Source organism: Lolium rigidum, unplaced genomic scaffold (assembly GCF_022539505.1).
Source record: "Lolium rigidum isolate FL_2022 unplaced genomic scaffold, APGP_CSIRO_Lrig_0.1 contig_27846_1, whole genome shotgun sequence".
Lineage (NCBI taxonomy): Eukaryota > Viridiplantae > Streptophyta > Magnoliopsida > Poales > Poaceae > Lolium > Lolium rigidum.
The window spans coordinates 52,245-75,499 of record NW_025900080.1 but is presented as its reverse complement, the minus strand read 5'-3'; the positions used below and the strand labels follow the sequence as shown (position 1 = coordinate 75,499).

At 41.1% G+C, this 23,255-nt stretch overlaps 1 protein-coding gene and 1 long non-coding RNA gene across 2 annotated transcripts; both read right to left on the bottom strand.

Moving 5' to 3' along the window:
• Positions 1–5,765: 5,765 nt before the first annotated feature.
• On the bottom strand, positions 5,766–18,715 carry LOC124680755 (probable acyl-activating enzyme 16, chloroplastic). The gene is made up of 8 exons (XM_047215806.1): positions 18,712–18,715; positions 17,490–17,579; positions 17,098–17,185; positions 16,202–16,413; positions 15,535–15,653; positions 6,058–6,065; positions 5,945–5,983; positions 5,766–5,838 (listed from the first exon to the last, which is right to left on the bottom strand). The coding sequence occupies exons 1-8, from the start codon at positions 18,713–18,715 to the stop codon at positions 5,766–5,768; spliced, it is 633 nt and encodes a 210-aa protein (XP_047071762.1).
• Positions 18,716–20,350: 1,635 nt separating this feature from the next.
• LOC124680757 lies at positions 20,351–21,032 on the bottom strand. The gene is made up of 4 exons (XR_006995581.1): positions 21,016–21,032; positions 20,861–20,932; positions 20,538–20,602; positions 20,351–20,457 (listed from the first exon to the last, which is right to left on the bottom strand). It is a non-coding gene; the product is annotated as an uncharacterized LOC124680757 (long non-coding RNA).
• Positions 21,033–23,255: the final 2,223 nt, after the last annotated feature.

Sequence of the window (23,255 nt, the reverse complement as noted above, 5' to 3'; positions counted from 1 at the left end):
ATTGTGGGTAAAGAGCGCAACCTCTCGAGAGTTAAACCTAAGATCTTAGCCGTGTCCCCGGTTATGGACAATTTGAGCTCCTAGGCAGGGAATGTACGGAGGAATCTCATCACCTTTTCTGAATGTATTTAAAATTTGATCAACCTTGAAAAACTCATGGGAGATGTAACCATGTGATTATTCTAAAACCCATGGAGGATTTATCCATGGTGTGATTTCATAATGTCATTTAAAGGATTTCAAAATGTTTTGTTTTAAATAAAATATAGGATAAAATTGGCTTTATGCAAATTAGCCCAAGACTCCACTTGCCAAATATCATGTAGATAGTCATGCCCAAAACTGCCACCATAGAAGTGTCATTTGCCAGTACATCATTGTACTGACCTCCATTCGTGGGGCTGCATATTCAAGCGTGCAGGATTTTCTGAGGAGAAGTACGTGGTAGGATCTCGAGTCTACATTCCAACATGACTGCCTGTGGCACATGAAGATGATGAAGGCTCATTGCTGATTTACTTTCCGCTGTGTTTATTCTGAGCTAGTCCATGTGACTATGCAATTTGTAAGGTTTTATTGTACCCTCTGGATCAACGATGTAGTAATTTGATACTATTGCAATGATTACTATATTTTGTAATGTGTGTGCTATCAGTGATCCCGGGAATAGCACGATACACAGGTATCTTGCCTTTATTAAAAGGTAGGGTGCTACAACGGAACCAGTCGGTGAAGTTGCTACCGTTGCTCTTAAGCTTTTCTTTCTCTAGGAACTGGTTAAAATTGATTGGGGACGCCATATCTACAACATATATTTGCAATAGTTTAGACTAATGTTTATGACAAATTGAGTTCAAATTTTAATTCAACATAATTAAAAACTAGGTGAACTCCCACTCAAAACAATATCCCTAGCATTGTCTTAGTGATCACACGAACCAAATCCACCACACCAAGTCCGATCATCACGAGACAAGATGTAATTTCAATGGCGAACATTCAAAGTGTTCATCATATCAATCATATGATTCATGCTCTACCTTTCGGTATCACGTGTTCCGAGACCATGTCTGTACATGCTAGGCTCGTCAAGGCCACCTTAGTATCCGCATGTGCAAAACTGGCTTGCACCCGTTGTATGCACTTGTTGAGTCTATCACACCCGATCATCACGAGATGCTTCGAAACGACAAGTCTTGGCAACGGTGCTATTAAGGATGAACACTTTATTATCTTGATATTTTAGTGAGAGGGATCATCTTATAATGCTACCGTCGCGATCTAAGCAAAATAAGATGCATAAAGGATTAACATCACATGCAGTTCATATGTGATATGATATGGCCCTTTTGTCTTTGCGCCTTTGATCTTCATCTCCAAAGCACGGACATGATCTTCATCATCAACGGGCATGATCTCCATCATCGTCGGCGAAGCACCAAGATCAATGGCGCCGTCTTCATGATTGTCCTCCAAGTAGCAACTATTACAACTACTTTGAAATACTACTCAACATGAAATTTAAAGACAACCATAAGGCTCCTGCCGGTTGCCACAATACAATAATGATCATCTCATACATAGTCATCATCACATTATGGCCATGCATGCAAAAATCTGATGTGGCAGTGTAATTAAAGATGAGAGAGAGGATTGTAGTTTCATACTACCTCCATACCGGATTAATGAGCAATTACGCACTTCGAGAAACAAGTTTGACTACTAATTTGATCAATAAAATATAAGAAATATATCACAAAAATTATATTATTGAAAACATCTTTTGAATACGAATCCAACGGTATAATTTTTGTGGCATATATCTCATATTTTGTTGACCAAATTCATAGTTAAACTTGTTTCGTAATTGCCCATTAATCCGGTATGGAGGTACTAGGTAGATACCGTATCATATGACTTAGTACTAGAAAATTTAATGTCAAATACATCTTGTACATAGATTTGCATTGAGATTCTACAAATCAATTAATATAAAAAAATTATATGATACTAATACATGATACCATGCATTGTAGACATAGTAACATGTAGTAGTATCATACGCATGATACTTCTATATGATACTATGCATTGTGACTAGTCTAAGCTAAGATAAGCACTACTCCCCCAAAGACAACCGCCCCAAAGACACAGACGATGAGCCAGAAGCTTCCGAAATCGATATCGAGAAAATCCAAACGAAAAGCGGCCGCTACAGGCCGGGTTGAGACTGGAGAAAGAAACGTGCGAGGTGTGGAATAGAGGGAATGAGGTGTGGTACGAGGAGACTACTTGGGCCGTCTCCTCGTGCAGTGCCTCTGTACGGCCTGTCAGTTGGTGCGGCGTGGGCGGGCATGTGTCCCTACTCAACGTCGCCAAAGCATGAGTGACAAGAAGAGCGAACATAGCATGCAGGTACAAATTGTAGGTTCATGTATTCATCTATAATATTTTTGATTATTTGTTCTTGTCTTTGTAGGTTCATCTTCTCTCCTACTATGATTGATGAGCAAATTGGCAAAGCTTCACTATTTAGGTACAAAATATGTGTCTTCGTTATGCGATTATGCGACCGCATCTTATTGTCATTTCGGTAAACATTGAAGTTCTTTCACATCAAAACACCATTTATGCATTTTTATCGTTCTTTGGCTAATATAATACTTCATTGGGAGGGGGTTAGAAGGTAATGCTTTTTCATAGTTTCAGGGCATTAGAGAATTACCCCTGGTCTTTCCCACATCCTGGATCACGCACACCTCATAGCATGTGATCATCACTGATGATCCATCCTCCTCTGGGAGCAGATCCCGCCGTCCAAATCTGAGGTCAAATAATTAAGTTATTGTACTAGGCTTGGTGGATTTTATGAGGAAGAGTGCCATAAATTCTCGACAAGTGTTAGGTGCATGGTTGGCTAGCTGGTGTCAAAAGCCTGAGGATCTTACTGATGACATACGTCGATTTCCATTGTCGGCCGGTCTTCCTGAGGTTGACGAGAGTTTAGTAGAATGTACAGTATTTCTGATCTAGGCAGGAACACTACTCTGCTCTGCTCTCGTAGAATTGTTCTGCCGTGCTGTGACAACCTATGCATGATCCAGTAGTGGAGTCAGCGGCTTGCTTCATGTCCTGCTCATAATCAGTGACTAACTGTGGTTCGTTGAGTTAGCATACGTGTGGCATGGTATGATCGAGCACTTTTCTGCTCCACCTAGAACAGCTGAGCGAACATGTAGCATTTGGCGCCACCTCCTCGTTCTTGTTGGGTCTCAGGCTTTCGGCACCGGAGGGGGCCGGCCGGGGCAGCTCGAATGCTCGATCATGGCATCGGAGGGGGGGCCGGGGCAGCTCGAATGCTCGAATGCTCGATCATGGCATCGGGAGTAGGAATTGACCAGCGATCGATCGAGCCAGAAATCATCCATCAGACCATTCTCGCCCGCCACCGCCGTGACGCCAACGGGGATCACCGTGGCGCAGATATGCGTTGATACGATGAGCCGAGGCGCAGCATCACGCAGCACGCAGCTCCATAAGCACTGCTGCCGCACACCTATGACGAAGCAACGATTGGTGCTGGTTTCGCTGTGAATCGATCGAAGGAAGACGAAAGGGAACCGGCAGTGGTCTCGGCAACGTGGAAGCCGTAGCACGCCATTATTATTTTTGTCTCATAGTAAGTTTGCACGTGCAACGCACGACTCGTACTGTTAGTCAATGTATTTTTTTGCCTAAAAAGCCACCGATCAATTGATAATCATCCATAATAGTACAGAGAACTTAAAAAGTAAAAAAAACTACAAATATGCAATGTAATTAAATTCACAAAAGAATAAAGGCTACTCAAAACTTGATGGTTATAATTTCTTTCTAAAGCCACCAAGATCCAAGATGTTTTTATTTTTTGTAATTTATCGGTACTTTTGGAGCGGGGCGTTTATTTAAGTCTTGATACTTCATTTTTTTACCTTACATAATTAATTTTGTTCGGAGTGAGCTCTTCTTTATAAAGCTAATTAAAGACCAGACTCGGTTTGTCAATCTAACTATCTCAAATAATATCTTGTTACCTCAGCTCCTGGTGCGCCACGCTCAGTGATCCAAAATTAGTGAAAAGATGTGCACCCCACAGAGAAAGGTCCCAAGCCATGTTGAAAATATGCCAGCAAGATCTCCTGAAGGAGCATCCAGGTTACAACATTTTCTACATTCAAAAATTAAACATCGGGAACAGTTATACATAGAAGGACCATTGCGGTAATGCGGGGACATGAATGGACAACTTAGTTGTTCCATAGACCTTATACACTCTGGCATTTGCTTGGTGATACACAAGATTGTTTTGTTCCCACTAACTAATATGTCAAGTAGCTGCAGAAATATATTAGTGTTCGGGCATACCAACTTCAACCAATGTGTCATTTATCTTCCAGATGATCTGTACAAATAGCAGCCTGTTAGGTCTTTAAACGTACAGCCCCCTGATCAAAATGAAGACACGTTTGATTCATTTTTCATCTGCGAGGAAATGTTAAATGGCTTGAGAATGTTCCAACTTGTATGATTTTTTCAAATGATATATAAACAAATATAACAAAACTTAAGTGTACCATCAGAGAAGAAAGTTTGCAAATTAGAATCGACAAGCCTCCAAGATTTAAAAGTACATGTTACTAAGCCTCCGAGGAAATTTTCTTACCTAAATAATCGTAGCACATTTGTTTAGTAACATGCATGCATTTTAGCGAAAGGATTAAACCGCTTGCTAGAAGGGTAGAGAATATGTCATGATATGTAGTGCTATCTTGTGATGATAACAGTAATGAGATACCTAAATAGTTGGAGAACATTTTCTTACTCACATGCAAGTAATTTTATTTGTATAATTAAACCACTCTCTATAAAGGTAGAGAATACAACACGATCTTTCTAGACTTCGTCAACTACAAACCGCCATTGAGAGTGGCTCCGCATTCCGCACAGTACACATGATCTGGCAGCCATGAAAATGATGAAGACGCCCACCTGGGCTGTTGTGCTGGGTATCATGGCAAGCTGCACCACTCAGTAGCCATGAATATGACTACCGTCTGCAAAACTGAATAATAACCAAAAGCAGTTTCATAAATGATATGCACTTGAAAACAAAAAACACAGCTGAGCGAACATGTAGCATTTGGCGCCACCTCCTCGTTCTTGTTGGGTCTCAGGCTTTCGGCACCGGAGGGGGCCGGCCGGGGCAGCTCGAATGCTCGATCATGGCATCGGAGGGGGGGCCGGGGCAGCTCGAATGCTCGAATGCTCGATCATGGCATCGGGAGTAGGAATTGACCAGCGATCGATCGAGCCAGAAATCATCCATCAGACCATTCTCGCCCGCCACCGCCGTGACGCCAACGGGGATCACCGTGGCGCAGATATGCGTTGATACGATGAGCCGAGGCGCAGCATCACGCAGCACGCAGCTCCATAAGCACTGCTGCCGCACACCTATGACGAAGCAACGATTGGTGCTGGTTTCGCTGTGAATCGATCGAAGGAAGACGAAAGGGAACCGGCAGTGGTCTCGGCAACGTGGAAGCCGTAGCACGCCATTATTATTTTTGTCTCATAACAAAAAGTAAATACTCCGTAGGAAAAGAGAGAATGCTTTATTAATATTATGGCCATTATTTGTGTGTCTCAAAACATCAAACCTCCCGCGCTAATGATCAGTTGATGCATCCTCCAATATAATATCCTATATCATGCATGTCCATGGATCACCCAACTTTTGGAACCGCGATCACCTTGGCGTTTCCACAGTCGCCGTTGGCGTTGCCATCCACATAGATCCTAACACGATTACAGCAGTAATCATCAGTGACAATGGCATCTCGGGGCACACAAAAAACAGTGGTGTCGGCTCTCTCTTTCTCAATCACATCTTTTGCTTCCTTGCCCTTCCTGCCCAGTAACTCTGGCCACATCAACTTGCCATCTGTTTTAGGAGTAAATGTAAAATCAGCATGAGAAAACTCGTGCATACATATTAACAGTTAAATAATAGTATACCTTAACATCTGAAATATAACAACAATACAGTCGTATAATACAAAATTACTAGCAGTGAACAAGCATTAACCAGACGTTGAAGCTAGTAAGCATGAACACGAGAACTTACAGCATTGGCCACCAAGGGAGCTGCAAGCCCAGCCTGACATGGTTCCTAGCTAGACTTTCTTGTGTTTTGTGAAGACGAGGGTCGGGCTAAATCTTGTATTTATATGCCAAAGTAATAATGTGACTTGTTAATGCTGTACGAGTATTAGTGTCTCATTCATCAGAATACAGCTACTAGACAATATGTATTGGCCGTACATACCTATTGAACCAAATCAACAGAGTAAATGTAAAGATTATGGGTATAATTACATTAAAGTTATTACAAGGGATTGAGATAGCTAAGAATAGACAAGTGGAGGATGATTTTTATCTACATCATAAAACAGAAATTAGTTGCCACTGTTTTCACAAATCAAAAAGTTTGCCTGTTTTAGGCATGTTAATATATCCTTGGTAATCAGCCCTTATGATCATACAATCGAAATTAGTTTCCATTATATTCACAAATCTAAAAATTAATGTATTTTAATCTTTGGAAATTATCGTCGTTGGGACTATAAATAGGAACAATAAATTATGCCAAAAATAATTTATTCATTCAACTCAATTATGATCATTATAAACAAAATATTCTCATTTATTATATTGATTTCAGTCGGCATATTGCATATACCTTTTCCGGAGTATATATTTATTCACTTTTTTAGGAAATTCATATATTTATTCTCTTCATTTGAATCAATATTTTTCTTACTGCTTCATTTGGTGGCTCAGAATAGATCTTACGCGGCGTCCATAGGATGCAAGTGCACAATGTCGGGCAATGAGGACGATGGCAAGAATGAGAATTTGTTAGTTGTTGGGATCATCAACGACAACAATGAGTGCAAACTTGGTGGGCTTAGCGATGTCGACAAGTGCACAACCACACTGAAAGTGATCGATCCCCCACGTGTGATTTTGGTAATTGATGACAATTTATATGTACCAATGTTTGGCTTGAGTTATAAATGTAGGTTTTGTCTATAGGCAATGATTGAACCATATGTTGGCATCAAGGTTGCAATAATAATAAAATAAAGAAGATCAAGTGACAAGTATGTCTTGAAGAAGAAGATGGAGTGATAACTCATGTGCACCTTCAAGACATCAACATAATGAAGAAACAAAAAAAATGTTGTGCAAGTTCAAGATGAGCCATCTCGAAGATATCATATATGCTTGAATCTTGAAATACATATGTTGATCATGGATATGCGAAGATATTTGGAAAAAGAGGCTCTCCCATAGCAGAGTATGGCCGAGAAATCCGCAAGACATTACCAACCAAGCACAATCAAGAAAGGTGTTCCATCTTGGTGCGATAAAGATCATCATCACCTAGCTCAGGTGGAATGCGCAAGGTTAAGGTTTATTCTTGATAGGCTTTCTGTCTATTGTTGTTGTTGGAAGACTGGGTTTTAGAATCGGTAGCCATACTATCAAGAGGGCTCTTGAATAAGTAACTTGATATATCAATCATTGGGAGAGAGCTCAAACCCTTCATGATTGGATCATATTTGTTGGTTGTTATTTAGAGCTTGTGGTTATTCTCATGACAAGCTCTAGTTCATCGAAAATAGATTTTGAGTTTTTGATATTGGAGTTTTTACTGGTTCTTCGTGTTGAGAGGTTTCACCTCTAAATTCGTGGAAACATCTACCCTACATGATCCTAATATTTTCTAGCAAATTGGTTTCACCCAATTCGGATTTTCCTAATTCAAGTTATTGTGTTTCTGGTTTTCCCTTTATTTTTTTGAATAAAGGGGAGCAAGCTTGTGGCAATCCAACATTACAGCCTTGGTTGGGTCGGTAATACCGCGCAGATGCCGGGCCGGTGCCGGTCTTTGCCTTGCCTGCTCCTAGAAGCCCTCGGTGCCCCGCACGACCATGACCGATGTTACGCTTGTGCCAAGCCAGTAGTGTCTGGCCAACTCACTGTCTCTCGTGGTTGTTAGCTGTCGCGCCCCGCGGGTGGTACTTTCGCCTCCCTATGGCGGTACTAATGGTCCATGCGTGCCCATCCCAAGGGGCATAAAACCGAACATGTATCAAAAGCCTTCTTCTTCCTGTCGCTCTCTCTCTCTTTGGCTCTCCTCTCCCCTCTTTGGCTCTCGACCATTGTTAAGATTTTTGAGCTTGCTATCTCTCTTCCTCTAAAATGATTCTGACATATATTTGAGAAAAGATAGAGGAGATCTAGATCACATTTCAACCAATCAAAATCCCCTCTTTGTGAGGGAATCCTTTGGATCTAGATATTGGAAAATTTTGGTGTTATCCTCTTTGTTATTACTCTCTTATTGCTCCAATATGTTTTGTAGCTTTATTGGAATTTGAGAGTGAAGTATTTGAGAATATCTTATGTTCTTGCTATTGCATTTGGTTCATAGGTTTGAGTTCTCCGCATTGATACGTGGAGGTAAAAGTTCATGAGTCAATTTCTTTGGATGCTTGTACCCGGAGCTTGTTCTTCTTGGGTCTTTGCACCCTATATGACTTTGTGGCTTAGTGGTCTTCATGGGGCCTCAGATTAAGTTGTGGATATTCCTGAACCATGACGCATTTGTAGATATATCTTGGGAACCTCAAATTAATTCGTGGAGATTTCCCTAGGCTTGTGGATCGAGAACTTTCCTTTTGGTGGGAAGGCTCGAGGAGAATACAGTGAGACCCTCGTGGCGTTTGGGGGTGCTTTGGCCTCCACACGCTCCAATGGAGAGTAGCACTCGCAAGAATGTGAACTATGAGATATATCATCGTCTCTGCATGCCTTGGTATTTTGATACCCGAGGTCTTAATTTACTTGTGCATTTAACTTTGTGATAGATTTCGTGCTTGAAGTTATATATCTTGCTATCACATACTTGTCTTCTTTCTTAGCATAAGTTTTTGGTGCACATAGGTGAACTCTAGTTATATAGGTTTTCTGTTTGACAAATTAAACACTGGTTTTATTTCTCATTTATTCAAGCCATTATCGTAAAAGTTTTAAACCCCGTATTTGATGGGGTTCTCAGCATAGAAAACAAAAAAGTATTGCCTCTTGGGCATATTTACAACACTATTCGCCCTCCTCTAGGCCACATTCATATCCTTTCACACACCTACGAGTGCTAGTTCGCCTAGCTCGGTGATGTCCATAGGAAATATGTGCACAATCGCATCTACCAGGGCCAGGTCGAACCACACCTATGATGGCTCTATAGCCTCGCTCAATGACATCCAAGATCAATGTGTGTGCAAACAGTCTCTAGACTAAAATCCAAAATGTAGGCATAACCATCTGCTAGACTAAATCCATAGATCTTCTTGTAGAAATATGTGTGCCATAAACATGACACAAAAATGACGCATACACATATATACTATATTACCTTGGGATTCTATACATAATAAGTTTTTAGAATCCTATATAGATTAATAGGCTGGTATATCCATCAAAACAACATGCTTTCGTAGATGTCAGTTCCATTCTTAAGTTCACTACCTATTGTACCAAAAAAAGTATATTTGTGTACTTTTAAAATTTAAATATTATTGCAACAAGATCACCGATTAAACTTTCAACATCTAAAGAAGTGGTCATGGGATGAACTTAAAGCAAGGAGTATATATAGTATCTGTTGGAAGTGAGTTGTTGTAAGGGTACATTGCCCCTAAGTGTGTTTTTGGCAATTAATGACAACCATTTATGGACTAATGTTTTCATTGTGTTTATATGAAGGAATATTCCATAGGTATTTCTTGAAGTCCATATATTGGATTCAAGCGTGGATGCCATGAATATAATGTTATACCTTTGGTATTGGCATCAAGACCATCGATTTGTAGAGAAGAATATGATACAATCAAGAAGAAGAAATGAATATGGAGTTCTTGTGTGGAATTCAAGTTAGCCATGCTCTAGCTTATGTGTTAAGCAATGAATGATCAAGATATTATGATAGAGATGAAGAGATACAAGGTTGACCAAGACTAAGAGTGGATATTGTATTCATGTTGGTCAACACATGAAGCATAAATATAGTACCACTTTGGAGCATGTGATCTAGCTTGTAGGCGGTAAGCCTTGTCAATTATGCTTCATGAGCTAACCCACTGTATATGTGCATTTGTGTTGTCTATGTGGGTTAGGTATCTTTCCATGGGAATGCATCAAGAGTATGATCTCATATAGCCCATGAGAGGATGGCATCAAGCTTGGATGTCATCAAGGTTGTCAAGGGCAAGTTGAAGATGAGCATATCGAAGATATCATGCTTGAATCTTGCCGTCCATTTGGTGATAATGGACTTGTAAAGATGTGCTTCAAATGAAGCTTTCCCATAGTGGTGTATTGGGGAGCAATCATGAGTCTTCACGAAGCAACAATGATCAAGTGGGCATTCCGCCTTGAATGAAGCATGAAGTGTCATCATCAAGATCAAGTGGGATGCGCAAGACAAAGGTATGACCTTGCTAGATTTTCCTTTTACCGGTCTCAAAGAGGCTGTTGGCCGGGAGACCGGGTTATAGGATAGATAGTCGTACTATCAAGAGGGGCTTTCGGTTGTATAACTTGATCGTATCATCTTAGGAGCTCAATCCTATGCATACTTTGCATCCCTATATTCTTGTTGCTTCTTGGTTTTTATTTATTTGAGGTTCTTGAGATTTTTTCTAGTTTCATAACAAGTCCAAGTTCATCTAAAACGGAATTCGTATGCATCTTCTATTGCGTTTTCAAGTTTGGAGTTTTTACCGGTTTGATTTTTATAGATAGGCCGAACCTTTCATATTGTTGTTTTTTCTCAATGGTTGGACTATGATTTTTCTATGCGTAATATTTTAGAGCTCGTTGCCATGATTCCAACGAGCCCAAGATCATCGAAATCGGAGTCCGGATGCAAAAGTTATCGCATTTTGGCGTTTAGGTCGGCAGGCCGAGTGCTGCTGCCGGGTAGGTCGGCAGCAGCACCCGGTCCTGTCGGGCTAAGTGCCGGGTGGATCGATTTTTGCCCCAAACGGTCATATTTTGAGGGAGGCTTCTTCCCCATTGTTCTAGGAGTTCTTGGACGCGTTTTGACCACCATCCTTGACCTTCTTGAGCTTGCTTCCCCTCTCATTCCTCCCATGATTCTTGCATATTCTTGAGGGATTTGAAAGAGGAGATCTAGATCTGCAACCTCCACCAAACAATTCCTCCTCTACATGAGGGGGACTCTTTGGGATCTAGATCTTGGAGTCATTTGTTGATTTACACCCTTGTTCTTCCTCTCTAGTTCATCCATAGCATTTGTTGCTTTGGTGGGATTTGAGAGAGAACAATTTGAGCACTTTTCTTGGTGTTCTTGCTTTGCATCTTTGCATATTGTTGAGCGATTTAATACAATTAGTTCAAGTGAGAGACCGTGAGCTTGTTACTTTTGGAGGGGTGACCTCCTAGATAGCTTGGAGGTTGGTGCTCCGTTGACCTCTTCGTGGAAGATTGTGAAGAGGTCCGGGCTTCTCCTTCGTGGAGCTTGTGAAGTGGCTGTGGAGCTTGCTATCTCCGGAGTGGAGAAAAGGCTAGCCATAAGGGAAAGACCTTTGTCCTTCGTGGTATTGGCTTGGAGAAGAATGTGGTGACCCAGCATATCACTGCATGGTGTAGTATGTAAGTCGTTAACATAACACCAATGAAACACCGTTCCACTAGTATTACATCCCTCAAAGTGGTACAACAGAAATATATGCGGGTCCAAGGTATTTCTATAGAATTACAACACCGACTCTTTACAGAAGATCAACACATCCTCCTAATTACAATGAGGTAAAACTGTAAATAACTCCAGAAGAACAACTCGTGGACTAAACTTATTACTAGATCTACCTAACGAGGATTTGACTGGCTATAGAGACTATGACTGGATTCTAACTAATTAGGAGCTAGGATTAGGGAGCTAGTTCCCTTCTACTGGTAATCTAGGTTTCTCCATGGTGGATGTGGTATTTGACTCCTCTAGAAGGATCATGTTTCTTGAAGTAGTTTTTGACTCCTCAGTCTTCGAGTTGCACTGTAGATCCTCCTTCGATGCCTTCATATCTAAGCAGGGGATTTAAAGAGGGATGAGTACGAACGTACTCAACAAGTTCATTATAGGAAAAAGGTGTTTAATGCACTAGCTATAGCCATGGACCAGAAAGCCGTAGGCAATGCAAGTTTTTGTAAACATTTCTTCAAAAGGTTGCTTTTATTCAGAAGAACTATGTCAGTCGGCCTTCACCGGGTGTCTAGAACTTCATGGAGTTCCTTTCCAGCGGCGTTCGCAGTTCCAAACCCGGAACAGGGAGTGACAAGCCACAATTTGATACACTCTACAAAAGTGTGTTTCTATACCCATAAGAGATCTTATCCTTGTTGCACAACCAAGTCATGAGCTTGTCCACACTTCCTTGGTATGGGGCCAGGTATAAGTCATAGACAATCACTGGGCCTTCCCGCGACCCCACATACCCACCCTTTTGTAATCCACTGGTCTCGATTGACTCATATGATCAATCCCTGGGCCAGCCCGTTACAATCCATCATAGATACAGCCCGCAGTAGAAACTATGAGGGCTTCCTCCCCGCCTAAGCATATGCATGCTGGCCACCCGCAGTTGTATCCATAGGTATGCGAGAGGGAAAAGAACAACTGACTACTCCGTTCCACTCCAGATCTTATGGTAAACACGGGTATTACGGCGCAAGAATCACTGAACGGCATTTGTTGTTAAACCATATGTGAATATAAACTCATTGCAATGAAACCTCCACCGAACTCATACCATGGTTCCATTGCCCACCACATAGTCACATTCATAATTATGAAAATAATACTTTGCTTTTGATGCAAGAGTGATAAGTAGAGTACTTTGCAAGTAGTTTGATAAAAATACTCAAAATAACATGAGCAAGCGATGAACTTGCCTTTCTTGACTGCAAGATTATGCAGTCAAGGACTCCGATACGGGATAACTCCAAATTCTGAAATAGCATCATCGTCCGGTAAGGACAATGTTTAAAAGATTGGCAAATATGATATAATGCATAAGTATGAGATGCAATCGCTCTAAGCGTAATCTAACCCCGATGATTTAGGATTAGTGAGTTGGAATGATTTGTTTAGGGTGTGTTGCACTTTTAGAGTTGGTTCACAAACAAGGTTCTGATTAAGGTTTTGATTAACTTGGTATCATATACAAGTGGTGTAATAGAGTATAGCAATCACATAGCACACAAGAAAAAGTAGTTGACATAGCATGTATAAAATTGTTGTTAGTTTTTAGTACTATAGGATATGGTTAATGATTACTTGTTATTTACTTCAAAAGAATACCTTTTGAAGAACATATCTTTTAATGAACGAGATGTACTTTCAAACAAGGCTTTTGGGTTTTTAGGGTTTACTATATCTTTTCATTTGATTCACTAAGTAGAAAATAGTTTGGTCCTCACAAGATGGTTCATAAAATTCTAATACTTGTAGGGTTTAGTTGACCATGAGCATATGAAGTGAACTACTACATATGGTTGCTATTCTGGTTGATTATAATGGTGTTATACTAAAGAATGGTGAGTAGGGTTGATGTTATAAGGTTGACTTGTAAGTCAATGTATTTATATTGGGTATATGATTTGGAAATGAATACTACTCACTCAAGGATAAATACTTAAGCTCTACTTATAAGCCAATGCTATGGCTTAGATATATGGTATATGGAACTTATCCTACAAGAGGACAATATTAGTATGTGGTATCAACTTAGTTGAGCTGAATTAGGGATGATGGCTAATGGTTACTAGGTTTGGTATCATGCTTCTAATGGTACAATATTGGATGATACAACCAACAAGGTATGACCAATTTCTGGTATAAGATCAAATTGATAGTGTAGGATAATTGTTTACCTAAACAATACGAGTAACACATGGTCTAGTATCCACCTGGATCCTAACATGGTCATGCAAAGTAAGTCAAACAATTCCATTTGGCTCAAAGATGTATCATAGTATGACTTAAAGTGTGGTTAGAGTTTTTGTATCTTTATATATGAGTGCAAAGTCATATTATTGATTTTAGAAAATAGAGTTATAGCAACTCATATTATATTTAGGTTTTAAGTAATATTTATCATGGTTAGAATATATTATATTATTAAATATCACACATTGAGTTTATTACATGAAGTACATGATTAAAGTTGAAATAGTATTTCCACCATTTAGAAATTCAACTAAATATTTTTAATGATTATTAAATAATATTTTAGGAATTTAAAAGTAACGAGAATTGGAGTTAGAACCTTTAGGGCTTCAATATTGTAGTGAGCTTGATTTTAAAATGTTAATATTTATTTGCTACATGAATAATTTTCATGACATTTTAAGATTAGAAAACAACTTATATTTATTGGTTAAGTATTTTAATATAATCTGTAAAAATAGGCACACATAGATGCATAATGTAGGTATGTTACGTATTCTGATTTAATTAACTTAGATGGGGGCACATCGTATACATTTAGTAAATTAGTTTTTTTTTTTTTTGAGAACAATTTAGTAAATTAGTTATTAGGCTTAGAATTAATTTGGGCCAATTAGCACACACGCATACACTAAATGATTAGAAATTGGGCTGAATGTAATTGGTTCCAGAGTAGTACTAACGTACACACATTGTGTGTATGTACACGTGCACGTCCGAGACCAGCACATCACTAGGTTCTTCATGCCAAAACTCACTAGAATGAAGTGTTTTCTGATGAAAAGTTACCAAAATGACACCTTCAGGTATTTCACAGTAGTGTAAACTTGTTGAATTCCATGAGTAAAAATGAAATACTCGGTAGAACGCTCATACGCATGCCACGGTGGAAGCATGCTTAGAAACCTGTCACCAGGTACTGCTGGAACAACGTCCCAAGGGTTATTTATCTGCAGAACGTTAGTAACATAAAGCTTTATGTGGATAAAGGAAGAACACATCAAAATCTTTTTTTTTTGGAGGGTACGCCAATGACGTACCAGATCTTTATAGAAGGCAAGAATTTTTTTTGTACAAGAACCAAAACTCCGCCGCGAACGGCACAGCTGGTGAACTCCCACGCACACACTGTGAACTACTCTCGCGGCATATCTGAACTCCCACCGACTTTGGCAGCTTTCCAAAGTTTGAACTTTGCCTTGATCTTCTCAATCAATTGATGGGGGTTGCAATGACCTGTGTTGTGAAAAACCCTTGTGAAGAACACATCAAAATCACTTCAGCTAAGAAAGGAACCCCGGCACATAAGGAAACAAAGTAAAGGCTATTGCACAAAGCATAGTATTATTACTTATGACTCGTTGTCCAAATTTTAATGTTGCTGGATGTTTAACCTGATGCACGAGATTTCGGTGGGTAAGCATCACACCTTTTGGTGTACCACCTGTTCCACTAGTATATATTAGAGTCGCAACATCTTCTGGAGTAATGGCTTCGAAGCCACCATCATGACCTAAGGGAAGAAAAAGTTTCAATAAATAATGCGTAATTGAAAAGGAACCTTTTCTTGGATGCAAGTTGACTGATTGAGTACTAAACATGAGATAACAATGTTGGGAAAAAACAACATTTTCGTGGGATGCAAGTTGACTACTTGAGTACTGAACAAGAGTTTTACGTTGTCATTATATTTTTGAAAGAAACGAAAGGTAAGTGTTTTTTATAACAATAGATATCAAAGATATTAAGCTTAGAAAGAACCAATTTAGTGTTGGCCAAGAAGAACTTAAGTAGCAAACTATCGATATAACTAAATGATTAGGCCAACCATTAACAGGCAACTACAAAACCAACAGTAATGGGTAAATCTATGAACTGTTCAGTGGTATTAGGATGCTAAGACACCTTACAGGATGAAATAATTAGCAAGTTATCTGCCATTCAATGCCAGAAATACAGAGAAAGTGAAGTACCGACAGATTGGAAGAATAGTCCTCCATACAATCTCAGCTAAATATTTCTGGTGATTCATACCACATTATGATATCATGCAAAAGATACCTTGCTCGGGAGACTGATGCAATGCATTACGGTTTTCTTTTCCAAGTTCAGTGATATCATTGTAGTCATAAACTGGCATGTCCTTCACAGCTTTACTATTTAGGGATGATTTATCACCCCAAAGTAGCACAATAAATCTTGCATTAATCCTTGAAATGAAAGATTCTGCAAGCTGGTTAAAGAATTGAGGACTGTCCACAACAAGTGCAATACTGTGATGGGAAAAAACAATGAAGTCATATCATAACATGAAAGTAAAAGACTGCAATTCGTATTAAATAGCAGACATATTACAGTGCCATCGTCTAACAATTCATATTCCTATAGTATCTATGATAAATACACCATGCTATGCTCAAGAAAAAATATTTCAGTAACCAAGCACGCATATGCTTCGAAAGATTAAGTTCATGGCCAGCCGTGCATACAATAACAATAGCACAATAAAAACATTTTGGTCCAACAAAAAATTAAAATTGCAATGGAGATGTTTTACTTTTTTCACACGCTAGCAGCTAACACAAGGCTAATCTAAAAGGTGGTCCATCCAGCTCTTACTTTACAGCTAGACCCTTTAACAGTTAACACCTTTCTCAATTTGCATGCCCCTTTAACAGTTAATACCTTTCTCAATTTTCACCTCAGCATTCCATCAAAAAGAGCAAGTGAAAGGATTTAATTAGGCATATCCAAATGGCTGTTTAACTTTAAATAGACAGGAAATGAATCCAGGCGGGCCCTTCCATCAGTTCAAAAACGGCAGAAAGAGACAAGTAGATGGAACTTCAGTATGCTGCACATCCTTTGGAATTGTATGGATCAGCTCCTAATTGTATAAGCAACCATTTAAGAAAAATAATTTCGGACTCACATCTGGAAAGGAGTTGATAACTCACCTTTCTGAGTGATTGTATATTTGGAACAGTTCTTCATCTAAAGACCTTGTTCCTCTAACAACATTGATAGCACCAGTAGCCATGATTCCTGGATTGCATATGCATGTGTCAGTTGCATGATTAGTTGGTTACTGATGAAAATAGATGATGATGTATTTGAAAGACACTTAGAGGAACTCCACTACTATTTGGTTGTTTCCGTCATATCCTGTTTGACAGGAATGTAACAGAAGCATTCGTGTATAATCTGCAAGCCAAAATATAGCAACTATAGCATTTTGGCAATTTGAACTCTTCAGGAGCTAATAGATAAGGGGAAAAGATCACAAAGTAATACATGTCCATCATAATACATGCTAATTAACAATCTTGAATTAAGAAGGAAAAATTACCTTGATCAGCAACAAGCCACCGGCATGAGTTGTCAGCAAATAGAGCCACCTTTTCATCAGGAGCAACACCAAAGGCCCTCAGAATATTTGCTGTTCAAGCTGAATAAAGAATGTATATCAATAAAAAGGATAAAACTATCTAGTGCATTATGTGTTTGGAGTACAGATAGTCCCTTGCTCTAGTAACCCATAAAGACCTCTATTCTATTTAAGTATTTATTTGAAACTATCACTAGTGGAGTGCATATGTAAGTTGTTGTCTACTGCACAAGCTGTCGAAGTAGTTCTTCAGTAACAGGAGACACAGAATATAGCACAGAGGATGTCTACTTCGTGCTCATATTTTCAGAGAAGTTGTCTTAGATCAATAGATCAGTTCAAGAAATACCTGCTTATAAGTCAATTCGAAAGCTACGCGGAGCACCGGGGCACGAAGTGGGGCGTGCGGCGGGGCCGGGCGCAGGAGGCGAGGAGCAAAGGTCGGCGTCGGAGCGGCGGGCCGGCTGCGGCTGCGGCAGGGCGTTGCAAGAGGACGGGGAGCGGCGAGCGGAGCGCCGCCATTTGGCCGGAGCACGGGACGGAGAAGGCGATGAACACCGCGACAGCAAGCGCACGGACGGCCTCTCTGGACTGCTGAAGTGTCAGCCGCGGGAGCTAGGTAGGTAGGCACAAGAGACTCCTCTCCTAGGTAGGGGACTGATGGACTGACGGAGGGCACGAGGCGGCGGTGCCGACGTGTCGTTTATTGACCCTTGGATCTCACGCGGGCGGCTGGATCCGACTGCTATTTGCTGAATTTGGTTGACTTGGCCTACCTCTAGTCTAGACAAAAACACCCTTTATTATCCACAATAGAAGATCATATATCCACAATTGAGAAATTACTTTAGACACCTCACTACATTTTTTCTTAAAAAAAAGGACTACTCCATAACCGGCTAGTTTTACAAGGCTATGGGCGTCGAGTACTACTCTATCATTCCTGAGGACTAAAGCCAAGGTATTGACATACTCATATTTTTGCACCAAAGTCCCGAACTATCTGTTACTAGTTGACTGCCCGTGCGTTGCTACGGCTTCTAAAGTTTTTTCTCTCGCCACATGTCAAAAAAATATACATGATAATTCACATGTACATAAAAGTCACATGGTATTCAAAAAACATTAATATTCCACTTTTTTATAAGGTACAAAAATGAACATAAAAGTAGTAATGGCATACCCATTGTGAACTTAGGATTGTGCTCATCCGAGTCTAATTGTAGTTTTGCAAGTATTAATCTATACTAAAATGGAACTGAAATAGATCCGAGTGTGTCAAAATTGAAGTTCTAAATAAAAAAAAGCTCAACGAAAAGCACCCAACAAAACCTAGATCACAATGGAAAGAAGGAACGATCAAAGTCTTATGACGGTAGTATCATAGCCTAATCCCATAGATTTTTTCTCCCAATTAAGACTCTTTCATCATCATCACATCGCATGTAGAAGTTTCTTAGTTTACTCTATGATAGCGGCTTTGCCTCTTATATATAAATCAATAATGGCATAACCATGAGGCCTCATGACGCGGTACATCTCGGTTAGTAGATCCTCCAGGCTACATCCATGATTCTCCTTCAGCAGATCCTCCAAGCTACATCCATGATTCTCCTTCTCAGAGAACATGAGCCAGACGTGAAGGAGGTCATAAGTATTGTCAAGTAAATATCAAAGAGCAGTCAATTGCATGGAGACATGGAGTAGCAGTAGTAGGATGCATAAGAAGCATAGTTAATACGCTAATCAAGAATCACAACAACATGGACATATTTCAATCATACACACACTCTATGCCTTAGTAAAAAATCAACCTCATGAGATAGTCTACTTCCGTCCATATTTGAAGGTATCACTACGATGCCAGCTTATATATATTTAATTTTATTTATGGATCAGAAATATTTTTTTATGCGGTCTCCTATACTATCAAAAGTAGTGTTCTGTAAAGACATTTTCCTACACCTTGCTGCAATTACTAAACGATGCCGAAAGGATGCCCAGAAAACTGGGTGCAAGTCACAAGCTCACCTGGTTCATACATTCCTAGCTTATAGTGACTACTTGCACTTCCAGGCTTGGACCCTGTAAATGTGGAGCATTAGAAATAGTTATATAAGTATCAAAAGTACTTACTTTAATTGTGGGCCGTCGTGTGAACTCCTTCCCTAATCTTTGTCCCATGAGCATGAGATTCTATTATTCATTCTCTCATATTGCTGAATGGAAATTTGTATATAAGACTCTGATTAGGTAAATAGGGAGGGTATAAGGTTATGCAGAGGTTTCTGTGATGGAATTTTAATTGAGCATGCTATAAGTGAAATATAGAAGCTATGATTATTTTCCAAATTTATAGGAGACATTCTATCATAAATCAGTTTCAGATAAGAGCACTATACAGACATGTGATGCTGGCAATGGGGTTGCAAACAATGGAAAATGAAAAATAAAATATACAACAATTTTTGGAATAAAACCATAGTATCCTGTAAGATATAGAACATATTTGAAATAAACCGTTTAGAAAAGAAAGAGATGCAGGGCAACAGATTCATCTCTATAGCCAGCCAATCGGTCCAGTATAGTAACAAAGGCAGACCTCTATCGAGCCACTCGCTAGCACAACAGTAGATCACGAGGCAACTTGCACATCATTTTTTTAAATGGTCTTGCACATATAATTATAAATATTTATCAAACACAGAAAAAAGTTGCCATTGGGAATTTGGATGCTTTATGATATCTCTAAATTTTAAGCACCTTCTAAGAAAATGCTTCTTTGCTACATCTTTGATAACCAAAGCCATGGAAAAGCTAACCTTCTGCGTTGGAGAATTGGTATGAAACTCCGGTCCTTTGTTTCAACCTTTCAACACCAATATGTTGTAGGTTTAGGTTATATGATGAGCCTCGAGAAGTTCGAAATCTACATAAACGGGACAATATATACATTTAAACAACGAAACTACTGACACACGTGTAGGGAGAAGATGTACTCGTATTTACCTTCAGCCTACAGCCAATAAAATGTGGTGCAGCAGAAAAAACCAATCACTGGCTGTCCAAAGCTCCTACAACGCAAAATGAAATTGTATACTGAGATACTCACACAATTGGTTGAATCAATCACTATGTTTATGTCCAAGCCTAAACACATATCGATTGATGCAGTAAAATAGGAGCTAGCACAAGAACTGGCAGTTACTACTGCTCCCGCACAAGACGTGATCCGCTAACTTGGAGTAAAGTACATAGAAATCAAGCAGCTGAAACAAATAACATACTGTCACTGGCACCGGCACACGTGGACTTTCTAATCTGAATCATACCTTAGAAGCTGCTGAATAAAAAGACTGACCTGCAGGTTTCATCAGAGGCAGGTAACTTCCCACACTGTGCTTCTGCAACGGAGTGCCCGTCAATCGAAGGAAATCAAGATTCAGGTAAGGAGGATGGAGAAGGCGAGTCTGCGAGAGTTTTTCACCTTTAGGTGGTAGGCGCCTGATGGGTGGTCCATGGAGGCGAGGTTGTAGACCAGGGGAGGAGCGGGTGGTGGAGGGAGATCGCGTGCGGTACGCCGGCGACGGCCGGCAGCCCGGTGCCCTCGCGGCCGAGCGTGGATCCGGACCGTGGAAAGGAGGAGTTGGCGACCATCATCGTCACCCAATGTTGTCAAGAGGAGGAGGAGGAGGTCTGTGAAGGGGATCTCGTTCTCATCCATCCCATGGGCTGGATCTCGGAGGGAGGGTAAGACATCGCGGGGAAATAAGAGGTGACCCCGGCGGGGGTAGGTCGCCCGTCGCCGGCACAGGGTGGCGGTAGGCGCACGGACGATGGCGGCGGCGCGGGCGGGGCGGAGTCGTGGGTCTGCCTCGTCGGTAGGGAAATGAAGGAGGAATCACATCTAGGGGATCACGTCATACTTTTTTTTTGACATGACGTCATACCTTTTTTGAGAGAGAGATACGTGAGTTAAAAAGGAATGCGGAGATCGTATCCTGATTTTGGTTTGGACGAGAGCGTGGGATTGCTATTAAATAGATCGGACGAACCGGAGCGTGTTAAATTAGATTGAACGGCTGAGATGTCTCTAATGACGACCATCAAATTGCGTTGAGTGTCAAACGACCAACTCCCATTTAATAGTAAAGATCACCAGAATTTGACCGAGTCAGAGGTGGGCCGCGATCAAGATGGGCTTGAAGAAATATATATAGAAGGAATACGTGAATCGGCCTTTTATACCAAGTTGGGCTTGTTTGCCCATGTATTTGTAACATATTAGATCGCATCTTAGTTTAGAAGTTAGAATTTTACTCGTGCACGGTTTGGTGCACGCCCACATTAGAAAGTCCGCTGGACTATAAATATGTATCTAGGGTTTATGGAATAAACAACAACCAACGTTCAACCACAAACAAATCTCGGCGCATCGCCAACTCCTTCGTCTCGAGGGTTTCTACCGGTAAGCACCATGCTGCCTAGATCGCATCTTGCGATCTAGGCAGCACAAGCCTGCCCACGTTGTTCATGCGTTGCTCGTACTCGAAGCCTTTTTGATGGCGAGCAACGTAGTTATCTTAGACATGTTAGGGTTAGCATTGTTCTTCATATTACATGCTTTCGTAGTGCAACCCTTGCATGTCTAGCCGCCCTTACACCTATCTTAGGTGTAGGGGCGGCCCCCGCTTGATCATAGTTTAGTAGATCTGATCCGTTACGGTTGCTCCTTGTTTCATCAAGGATTAGTTTAACATCCGCAATAGTTAGGCCTTACAAAGGGTTGGAGGATCCAGCGGCGTGTAGGGTGGCGTTTGTTAGCCCTAGAAAGGATGTTCCGGGGATCAACCTCGTGTTGGTTTTTAGGCCCTGTCTAGGATCGGCTTACGGTCACCGTGCGCGAGCGCGAGGCCCAATCGTGAGTAGGATGATCCGATTATGCGGTGAAAACCCTAAATCGTCGTAGATCTCATTAGCTTTACCTTGATCAAGCAGGACCACCATATATTCGGACACCTCGTCCGAATCATGGGTGGATCGGCTCTTTGAGCCGATTCACGAGATAACCCGAGAGCCGATCGAGGCTCGTATTTAACGTTTACGTGTGTGCCCTGCAGGAAACTAAGCGAGGCATCATCCACACCTTCCCGACCAGGTATAGGTCAGGTGGCACGCCCTTGCAGTTGGCATCGACGCGTGCGACCAGGAGGCTTTGCGGGCCGTCGCTCTGAGGGACTGGGGCCAGCCGCAGCCCTAGTTGTTCCCGGCTCTACTGTGTTGCCCGTCTCTGCCCGCCAGGGGGTTTCTGACGTCAACACATTCTGTCACGCCCGGTGGGACAACCTACGACATCCACCACATCGCCGTCTGCATCCGAGATGGCGGAAGGCACTCCGGTCAAGTACGAGGATCTGCCTGATGAGCTCAAGAAGAAGCATGACGAAATCAAGGCGGTCCTCGAAGCCGAACTCATCGGCTCCTTCCACCGAACCCGCTCCCATGGCGTCAGGTGGAAGGGTTTCACACTCGAAGGCGCACTCGATGGAGTGGATCTGTCCGCCCCGTCGGAAGAACGCACCGGGTCGCTGAAGTACGAGGATCTGCCCGAGGAGCTCAAAAGGAAACATGACGAGATCAAGGCAACCCTCGAAGCCGAACTCATCGGCTCCTCTGAGAAGGCCCGGCCGCACGATATCAAGCTCGGTAGAGACTCAAGTCCGTCGC